General features: G+C 45.2%; 1 protein-coding gene across 1 annotated transcript in view; it reads left to right on the top strand.

Annotated features, from left to right (window-relative positions):
- Window positions 1-3830: 3830 nt before the first annotated feature.
- DNAH7 (dynein axonemal heavy chain 7) overlaps window positions 3831-10876 on the top strand; it is a 155821-nt gene continuing 148775 nt past the window's right edge. The window contains exons 1-3 of the mRNA XM_077917415.1: window positions 3831-3967; window positions 9352-9417; window positions 10382-10490. Coding sequence (XP_077773541.1) covers window positions 3953-3967; window positions 9352-9417; window positions 10382-10490 — 190 coding nt within the window. The 5' untranslated portion in view covers window positions 3831-3952. The remainder of the gene's footprint in view (window positions 3968-9351; window positions 9418-10381; window positions 10491-10876) is intronic.

Here is a 10876-nt window from a genome sequence, read left to right as displayed (position 1 = left end):
GCACTCGTGACTTTAGTAGGGATGGGGAACCTGTTGCCCTCAGGCAGCGTCACCAGTAGTGAAGGGTGATGGGAGTTGTAGTCCAGCGACAATTGGAGGCCCAGAGGTTCCCCATCTCTGCTCTTCATGTCACAGAGGAGCCAAGCAAGTCATATTTTTTTCTGATGAGAAGAACTTCCATGACGACAGCCTCATATGTGGCATTTGGTAGAAACATCAACTCAGATGCTTTTGACAGACTCATTCTGAATCTGTCAGGGCTCCATCCCTCCAAGATTAGGGCACATGCTAAGTAAAACGTGCAAATCAGGGCTCCCCCCTCCCAGCCGTCACTTCTCAGGTGGGCGCCATTGCCATTAGAAGAGAAATGGGGAGGTGTTCATGGTGAGGTCCAGCACCTATTTTTTCTTTTAAAAAAAAGAAGCACTGGTGCAAACCCTTTAACATAATCAACAAATTGTTTGATGTAAAGCTACTTCTTCTTCTTCTTTGGCGATCGCTTGTAGCCAAGATTGTTTTCCATAAACACGATTTTAACAGTGAGTCCGTAAGTGACTGTGAAGACCAATTCTGGATCCACACGTCCTTCCACAGTGGGGAGATAGGTTTCTGGGTGGGAATTGATCATGGTGAGGGTTTGCCAAGTGTGTCTTCCTCTTAGCACGTTTCTCCCTTTCGTCCTGAGTTTGAGCATCTTCAAAGCCCATGACACCTTTGGTAAAGGCTGTTCTCCAACTGGAGTGCTCACAGGCCAGTATTTCCTAGTTGTCAATGCTTATACTACATTTTTTAAGATTTGCCTTGAGAGAGTCTTTAAACCTCTTTTGTTGACCACCAGCATTACGGTTTGCATTTTAAAGTTCGGAATAGAGTAGTTGCTTTGGAAGACGGTGATCAGGCATCCTCACAACATGACCAGTCCAACGAAGTTGATGTTGAAGAATCATTGCTTCAACACTGGTGATCTTTGCTTCTTCCAGTGTATGTCAAGCCACATATAGCAGACCGTATATTGCAGTTATTATTGTTATAAGTAATTCTGCCAGTACTTACTGGTATGGAGTACTGGTGCCTCTTTTTTTTTTTTTTTTTATTACTGCCCCATTGTTCTGGCAGCCATAACACTACTTTCAAGATAAGGGTAAAAGTAAAGGTAAAGGGACCCGTGAACATTAGGTCCAGTTGCGGACGACTCTGGGGTTGCGGCGCTCATCTTGCTTTACTGGCCGAGGGAGCCGGTGTACAGCTTCCAGGTCATGTGGCCTGCATGACTAACCCACTTCTGGTGAACCAGAGCAGCGCACAGAAACGCTGTTTACCTTCCCACCGGAGTAGTACCTATTTATCTACTTGTACTTTGATGTGCAAACAACGGGAGCTCACCCCGTTGCAGGGATTCGAACCACCAACCTTCTGATTGGCAAGCCCTAGGCTCTGTGGCTTAACCCACAGCGCCACCCACATACCAGCCCCTAATTTTTTTAAACAAAAGAAGTACTGATTGTTATTTATTAATTGCTTTCCACATAAGTCCCAAGGCAATGTGCAAAACATTAATGGAAGACCGTGGTAATATTTTGAGCAACTTCATGGAGATTAGGCAGCGGAGATTGATATTCTAAGGGAAAACCCTGTATACAAGCATTCCTGTAATGCAGAGCATTTCCTGGTGTAGAAGTTGGTTTGAAAGGGAACACATGCCCCTTAGTGGTTAAATAAGATTATTACACTTAATTATAAGAGGAGTTCCAATTCTTTCCTATTAGCAAAACTTTCTGATTTTGCTTGCACTGTAATGAATATGCCTATATACTTTGATGAGTCAACACCTATTTGAATCCCCAGTGCAAGAGATGGAAAAAGCGAGACATTTTTGGAATGGAGTAGCTTGGGGGGGTGGGGGGGAGCCATGGCTGGCTTGACACAGGCTTCCTCAACTTCTGCCCTCCAGATGGTTTTTTTAAAAAACTTTATTCCAAAACCGAAAAAGAATTACAAACATCAAATTCAAAATCCATATTTGTTTTGTAACATAAGCCTATTACATAATTGACCCTCCAGATGTTTTTGGCCTACAACTCCCATGATCCCTAGCTAGCAGGACCAGGGGGTCAGGGATGATGGCAATTGTAGTTGCAAAACATCTGGAAGGCCAAGGTTGAGGGAGCTTGCATTAGTGTTAGATTAGGAAGAAAAGGGGGAAAGAGGGGGAAGGGGGAATGGCAAGTGGGGTGGGGTCAGGGGTGGCAATGCTTCTCTTCTTCTGCTTAGTGTATGTGTGGGCTTTTGTGTCAGCGTCGCTTGTGTGGGTTCTCTATGTATTCGCTTGTTGTATTTCCTTGGTGGTGAGAAACTGCAACGTTTTGTTGCAGCTTACAGACACCACCACCCCCAATAGAATTCTAGTTGTTTAGCTTAGGGGTGTGTTTGCTGCACTCTCTTCTAGCACGTGAGCAGTCTCTATGCCAGGCGAAATATTAACGGTGTTTTTGTTTTTCCTGGCAGGTTGTGGGGACTTCTTGTAGCCAAGTAAGATTGTCTTCCATAAACACGGTTTTAACAGTGAGTTTGTAAGTGACTGTGGAGGCCAGTTCTGGACCCACACGTCCTTCCACAGTGGGGACAAAGGTTTCTGAGTGGCAGTTGATCATGGGGAGGGTTTGCCAAGTGTGCCTTCCTCTTAGCACGTTTCTGCCTTTTGTCCTGAGTTCGAGTGCTTTCAAAGGCCTTTGGTAAAGGCTGTTCTCCAACTGGAGTGATCAGAGGCCAGTGTTTCCCAGTTGTTGGTGTTTATACTACATTTTTTTATACAGTGGTACCTTGGGTACCCACCAAGGGACGTGGGTGGCGCTGTGGGTTAAACCACAGAGCCTAGGACTTGCTGATCAGAAGGTCGGTGGTTCGAATCCCCGCAACGGGGTGAGCTCCCGTTGCTTGGTCCCTGCTCCTGCCAACCTAGCAGTTCGAAAGCACGTCAAAGTGCAAGTAAATAAATAGGTACCGCTCTGGCGGGAAGGTAAACGGCGTTTCTGTGCGCTGCTCTGGTTCGCCAGAAGCGGCTTAATCATGCTGGCCACATGACCCGGAAGCTGTACGCCGGCTCCCTCGGTCACTAAAGCGAGATGAGCGCCTGCAACCCCAGAGTCGGTCACGACTGGACCTAATGTTCAGGGGTCCTGTTACCTTTACCTCAGGTTACATACGCTTCAGGTTACAGATGCTTCAGGTTACAGACTCCGCTAACCCAGAAATATTACCTCGGGTTAAAAACTTTGCTTCAGGATGAGAACAGAAATCGTGCTCCGTTGGCACAGCGGCTGCGGGAGGCCCCATTAGCTAAAGTGGTTCGTCAGGTTAAGAACAGTTTCAGGTTAAGAACGGACCTCCGGAACGAATTAAGTACTTAACCCGAGGTACCACTGTATTTGCCTTGAGAGAGTCTTTGAACCTCTTTTATTTTCCAATTTTTAAGTTCGGAACAGAGTCCTTGCTTTGGAAGACAACAATCCAGCGTCCGCCCAAGATCACCAGCCCAACAACTCCCATCACCCAGTCTGACCCAGAGCGCTAATGGGAGTTGGAGTCCAACTCGCGGTGGTCGTTTTCGCAAAAGCAAAAGCGGGGCAGCTCTTTGTCTTCGCAGAACTTTCACTCGGGGGGACACGCCTCTCTCTCCCTCTGATCCAATGGGAACTTCGGGTTCGCTGCTTCGGCGACTGGAATGTTGAGATTCCGCTCTCTCATTCGCTCGCGAAGGAAAGAAAGGGGGGAAAGCGCGGTTTGAGTCGGAGGCGTTGCTAGGCGACGGGGTTTCCCTGCTCAGCACAACATCCCCGCAGGGGAACCGAGAGCAGGGAGACGCGCGGATGAGCGGGAGGCGCCCCCGCAGCCCCCCCAAAAACACCCACTCCCGTTGTATTCAGCGTAGGGGCAAGCAGCTGGCTACCCAGCCATGAGTAGCGAGCAGGTGAGGGATGGAAAAGTATTTTTTGTGTGATTGTTTGTGTGTTTTTTAATTACAATTCAGCTTTCCCTCTTTCCCCCCAGTGCTGCTTCGCCTCCCCCCCAAAATCACATGGAAACCCCCTCTTCGAAGTGCTTCCAATGTCGATCCTGGCCAGCAGGGTCACTGCTCGCGCGTGATCTCCAAGAGCCACAAAAAAGGAGGCACCGCTTGTCATTTAAAAGTTTTTTAAAACTTGGCTGCTTTTCGGCGTCTCTCTTGAACTTCGCAACTAGCTTTTCTCCCCGTTCCTTGCTCACTTTCCCCCAGGCAAACTCATTCCCTTCCGCTATGAGCAAAGCACCCGACATTTCTCCGATGTGTTATTGGGCTGTTCTTGTTTTTTAAAATTTTGATTGTTTATTTTGTGGTTTTGTATTTTGATTTTGTTCTGTGAACCGGCCTGAGAACTTCCGGGTATAGGGCGGTATATAAGCTCAATAAATAAATTAAATAGATGAATCCGGGACTGGAAAATAGGGACACTTGGAGGGTCTATATTAAAGGTAAAGGTAAAGGACCCCTGACAGTTAAGTCCAGTCATGAACGACTCTGGGGTTGCGGCACTCATCTCGCTTTACTGGCCGAGGGAGTCAACGTTTTCTGCAGACAGTTTTTCCAGTTCATGTGGCCAGCATGACTAAGCCGCTTCTGGCAAACCAGAGCAGCACACGGAAGCACCGTTTACCTTCCCGCTGGAGCGGTACCTATTTATCTACTTGCACTGGTGTGCTTCCGAACTGCTAGGTGGGCAGGAGCAGGGACCGAACAACGAGAGCTCACCCCGTCGCGGGGATTCGAACCGCCAACCTTCCGATCAGCAAGCCCTAGGCTCTGTGGTTTGCAGGTCACTGATATCATTATTATTATTTAGTATGCTCATATGTGTTTTTATCTTGTATTTTTATGCTGTAAACCGCCCTGAGATCTATGGATGAAGGGCAGTGTACAGCAGGCAGACCACAATATGTAGAGGGGGTGGGGTGGGCTATGCTTGGCTTGGTGCGGAGTCTTAGTTATTCATTCATTCAAGTGATTTCTTACTCACCCTTCACTGTTAAGTCCCAGGACAGGTTACACACAATCAAATCATGCAATCCAAAAGGAGTAAATAAGTTTAAATATACCAGGAAAAACAAGGAAAACAATTCCAAGCAAAAGCAGCACATTGTAGAGTAACCAAAACAGAAGGGGGTGAGTCCCAGTACCTTAACCGTCAAAAGGCCAGGGGTGCATTTTTGACACATGACAGACGTTGCAGGAGAATTTAGGGGCTGCTACAGAGAAGGCCCTCTTAAGCTGCCATTCCTCTAATTTCTGAGGTTGGCAGAGCTACCAAGAAACTCTTGCTTGGAGGTGAAGAAAGAGTCATTAGCAATGGGTGGTGAAACTCTTCAGAACATGAGGCGTTTTGGTCTACAAAAATGCAAAGAGGCTGCACTAATATTAACACGTACCCCAATCAGGCTCCTTTATAAAAAAAAGCAAAAGCAGATTTTTAAAGTGTTGTTTTAAAAAGTCAGTTGTAGAACTCAGTCTTAGCCACAGATTTATTAAACTGGAGATTCCAGACTATTTATAATTCCTGGTCAACAGTCCTGTGACTGTAATCTTTTTCAATTGTTGTTAATGTGCGGATGAATGACAGGTAACAAATTGAAACATCTTGGGACTATGCCAGATCATGTCACCTTGAAGTAAATTGTAGACCTACTGAGATAATAACCATGCATCGTGTATACCGTACATGTTTCTCAAGGTAAGGCAGAGAGATTAGTTGGTCAGGAATTAACATCTGATGTACGCAGAAATCAAATAAGGAGAGATGATAAGAGGAAATGATTTTGCACAAGACCTGTCTGTGGTGGACCAGTGGACAAAAATATCTGCGCATCATTGTTTTCAGCAGTAGGGGGCGTTCTTTCACTAGCTTGGTTAGAGAAATTTATTTAAACAAGTAAGGCTTGCCACTTACTGTTACTCTAGAATAGGAGGTTGTGTGTCCCCCCCCCCCCGAAGTTGATGGAACTCTCTCTCTCTCTCTCTTTTTGCTATTTAGTATAAAGCAAATAGACGGCATAAGCTTTCTTTTTTTCAAAATGCCTCCCCCCCCCTGACATTTACTTAAACATCCATGCCGTTTGAGGAAGGAGCAGGTGGTGTAGCCATATTTGTTGAAGGAGACTTTAATATATTCATCTCATTAGCGGAAAGTTGATTGCAGGATGACATCCTCTAGGAAAACAAAAATGCAGCCCAAGCTCTTCAAAGTCAGGCATTTAAAAGGGATGTAATCCTCCTTGCAGCTGTTCATATAATTTTTAAATTAGTTTTTGAAAAATAAACTTAAGCAGACAGTTTGTATTTTTTTGGGGTGGGGTGGGGGCTGGTGTTCTCACAACATCTTAAAGTGGCAGCGCTTTTTCCCCTAGAAGCATTTCCAATAAGAGAGGAAGCAGATTCTTTTGCAAAAATAAATAAATAAATAGGTAGGTAGGTAGGTAGGTAGGTAGGCAGAGTTAGGAAACTTCGGCTCACAATTTCTTCCAAAATCATGGATTGCATAAATATAGAATACAGTGGTACCTTGGTTCTCAAACTTAATCCGTTCTGGAGGTCCATTCCAAAACCAAAGCGTTCCAAAACCAAGGTGTGCTTTCCCACAGAAAGTAATGCAAAACGGATTAATCCGTTCCAGACTTTTAAAAACAACCCCTAAAACAGCAATTTTACTATCCAATGAGACCATTGATCCATAAAATGAAAGCAATAAACAGTGTACTGTACTGTAAAATAAATAAGACAGTATTGTAGATGATGAAAATTAAAATTGTTATTTTTTCTTACATACACTGATGATAGTCATTGTTTGGATGGGGGGCTTTTATCCATTTCCACAGTGACACAGTCAGTCAGTCAGTCAGTCAGTAGCTGAACTGGGTTCCACACAGTCACAACAACAAATTAACCGGAAAAGCCTCAAAAACAAAAACGCAAAATAAATAGCAAAAACAAATGCGCCAAACTTAATCCATTCCAGAAGTCCCTTTGACTTCCGAAATGTTCGAAAACCAAGGCGTGGCTTCTGATTGGTGCAGTCGCCCCAGAAAGAATAGCTAACAGCCACATCGGATGTTTGGCTTCCAGAAAACGTTTGGAAACCAGAACACTTTTGTTGTTTAGTCGTTTAGTCGTGTCCGACTCTTCGTGACCCCATGGACCAGAGCACGCCAGGCCCTCCTGTCTTCCACTGCCTCCTGCAGTTTGGTCAAACTCATGCTGGTAGCTTCAAGAACACTGTCCAACCATCACGTTCTCTGCCATCCCCTTCTCCTTGTGCCCTCCATCTTTCCCAACATCAGGGTCTTTTCCAGGGAATCTTCTCTTCTCATGAGGTAGCCAAAGTATTGGAGCCTCATCTTCAGGATCTGTCCTTCCAGTGAGCACTCAGGGCTGATTTCCTTCAGAATGGATAGGTTTGATCTTCTTGCAGTCCATGGGACTCTCAAGAGTCTCCTCCAGCACCATAATTCAAAAGCATCAATTCTTCGGCGATCAGCCTTCTTTATGGTCCAGCTCTCACTTCCATACATCACTACTGGGAAAACCATGGCTTTAACTATACGGACCTTTGTTGGCAGAACACTTACTTCTGGGTTTTCGGCATTTGTTAACCAAGGCGTTTGAGAACCAAGGTACCACTGTATAGAATAGGTTATACCTTGAGGGAACAAAGCTGTTGAAAGCTGGATGCTCTTTCCAATAATGCATTTGGTATTTCTATAACAATTTTCTGCTCCAGTCCAGTGATGCTGCTCTGGTGCCTGCAAACATCACCCCACGGTGTAAATATTTAGCAGGTAAAGCTTTTTATATATATATATATATATAGCTATGGAGATTAAATGATGTGAAAACTTCAGAGGCTTAATTTCTGTGGGTGGTATCCAGCTAAAGTATTCTGCCAGTGCAAGGCTGCACAGTGCAATGGAATTCTGTTCCACTGAACTGAATGGGAAAACCAGCTCACATCAAGCATGCATCCCTGGGCATTGTGGTGGTGGCAGCTTTGGGTATGTGTTGCATTGTTTTTGAAATGCACCCATTACACCATTTTGGAAATGTTCCTCTTTGATTCCAGGAGATGTGTCTGTGAAACAGTTTGAGAGATAATGGTTTGATTTGGTGACTGGGTCGTCTTTCAGTTGGTTAGCTCAAAATCCAGAGAAAGGTGAATTTGTAGCTCCTAACAATCAGGGAATAAAGGATCCCTGGTCCAGTCAAAGGCGACTATGGGGTTGCGGCGCTCATCTTGCTTTCAGGATGAGGGAGCCGGCGTTTGTCCACAGACAGGTTTGTGGGTCATGTGGCCAGCATGACTAAACCGCTTCTGGTGCAACGGAACACCATGATGAGTGCCATAGCGCATGGGAACGCCGTTTACCTTCCCGCTGCAGTGGTACCTATTTATCTACTTGCACTGGCGTGCTTTTGAACTGCTAGGTTGGCAGGAGCTGGGGCAAAGAAGAAGAAGGAGGAGGAGGAGGAGGTTTGGATTTGATATCCCGCTTTATCACTACCCTAAGGAGTCTCAAGGGATGCGGGTGGCGCTGTGTGTTAAACCACAGAGCCTAGGACTTGCCAATCAGAAGGTCGGTGGTTCGAATCCCCGTGATGGGGTGAGCTCCCGTTGCTCTGTCCCTGCTCCTGCCAACCTAGCAGTTCGAAAGCATGTCAAAGTGTAAGTAGATAAATAGGCGGGAAGGTAAACGGCGTTTCCATGCGCTGCCCTGGTTCACCAGAAGCGGCTTAGTCATGCTGGCCACATGACCCAGAAGCTGTACGCTGGCTCCCTCGGCCAATAAAGCGAGATGAGCGCCGCAACCCCAGAGTCGGTCAGTAGTTTAGACACAGTGCCACCTGGGTCCTGGGAGTACTCAGGAGTGAGCCGTTGCCTCTTAGACTGTGGGGCATTTTCAGTGGAGCGAAATGGATGCAGCCGCAGTTCTTGTGCAAGCTCATTCGTTTTAGTGAAACTGATGCAGCAGCAGCGCTTCCATCCTTCAATTGAATGTGTTTCTTTCAAATGCTCTGCTAACGTTAATGGGAGAAATATATACTGGTGTGCGTGTAGCTGTTGAATGCTGAGAAAAAAAGATGACAGTGTACTGCAATAAACGAGCAAGAACCTAAGCTTAGGCATGTTTATTCGGAATCAAGCCCTGCAGTCCTGTACAGGGCTTGCTCCTTGTAAATGCGATTAGGACTGCAGCTGTAAAAACGTTTTTAAAGTTTCATATTAAAAGTATACATGTCTTTTTTTGCCTACTGTTTTCACTCCCTTGCAGCCCAAGCCCCCCAACAAAGGGAAATTGGAGAAGCCTATAGCAAAATTCTTACCACTGGTGGATAAGGTAATTTTTGCTTTGCTAAACATTTTTAAGCATGCCTTTGGAGAGAAAATTCTGCTGAATAGCAAATGCGTACAAGCATATATTTTGAATAGTTTATCCACTTATTGCATTTATACCCTCCCTTTCCCCCAAGGAGCTCAAGGCAGTATACATAGCCCCCTTCCCTTTTATCTTTACAGCATCCCTGTGAGGTAGGCTAGTCTGAGAAAGATGCTGGCAGGCCCAAATTCTCCCAGTGAGCTTTATGAATACCCTGATTCTGCTGAAGGTTGTGGCAGTGCCTTTGATCCAGATACAGCCATGAGCAGCAAAACTCATGTGTCCCTGTAGTGAAATACATGGCATAACCACTCATAATGGTTTTGGCTTTCATTTCCATTGAAAGATAGCAAGGTGCCATTCACATCTATTAGAAAGGAAGTTCAGGGGCTGCAACTGCCTTGCTTCTGTGTGTATGGCTGTCTGTGCATGGATCACCACTCACGTAGTAGATCTGTGAGTAGTGGCACTGAGTGCTGCCTTTGTCTACACAAGGCAGATATTTGCATCTGCTGCTATTGTCCCTTTCCCGGGCAGCAGCATCAAATACAGGGTTGTAGTTGCTGGACAGCAATTTCAGGAGTACAGATCCCGTACTGTAACCATAAACTGATTTCTAGATCGGGAAAGAGATCCACACATCCAGCAAGAGAGATCTGTGCATCCTTTCCTGTATTGTTTGTCAAGGCAAGTGCGTATCTGAATGCACATCCCTGTCCAAAATGCAGTGGTTATCCAGACAATTGAATTAGTTGCATGTTTGTTTGCAAATGGATTATATTTTATTTGCAAATTTTTATTTTTCATTTGCCTGTTTACTGATATCGTTGAATTAATTTCTTTGAAATGGCTTACAAATGGCATTAAGGACTGTCAGGATATAGTTGCTGGCATCTTTCTACAAATGAGAAATTAAATGTTTCAGATAAACTGTAAGCCGATATGGCATCAGAATCCCCCTTCGTTCCACCTGCGGGGAGAGGAAGAGGCACATGTTCCAGAGGAGTTTATGATAAGAAACGAGGTGACACCTGGTAAGCATAAAGCTGGATGCTTGTGTACAGATGAAAATGGTTATATCACTAGGCATGCATTGTTTTTTGCCCATTGTAATAACCTGGAAGATATGTGGGTGTTCTATCGATCATTTACTGGATTGTATTTTTGCATTTCTCTTTTAGTTTATGGCCAAAATGAAAACTGAATCAACCTCAGTGTAAACCCTGCTAGCTTGTGAAATGACTGCATGTAGGGCACACTTGATATATGCACACGATATATGAACTAGCTGTCAGGCTTCAGGGAATTGACTTCCTCCCCACCTGGCAGTAGATAAGCAGAACAAAGGAAAAAGAGGCTTCTTACTAGTTGTTGTTTAGTTGTTTAGTCGCGTCCGACTCTTCTTGACCCCATGCACCAG

The sequence above is a fragment of the Podarcis muralis genome, chromosome 1 (genome assembly GCF_964188315.1).
Source record: "Podarcis muralis chromosome 1, rPodMur119.hap1.1, whole genome shotgun sequence".
Classification (NCBI taxonomy): domain Eukaryota; kingdom Metazoa; phylum Chordata; class Lepidosauria; order Squamata; family Lacertidae; genus Podarcis; species Podarcis muralis.
The sequence above is the reverse complement of the archived record's forward strand: the minus strand, read 5'-3'. Positions and strand labels throughout refer to the sequence as shown.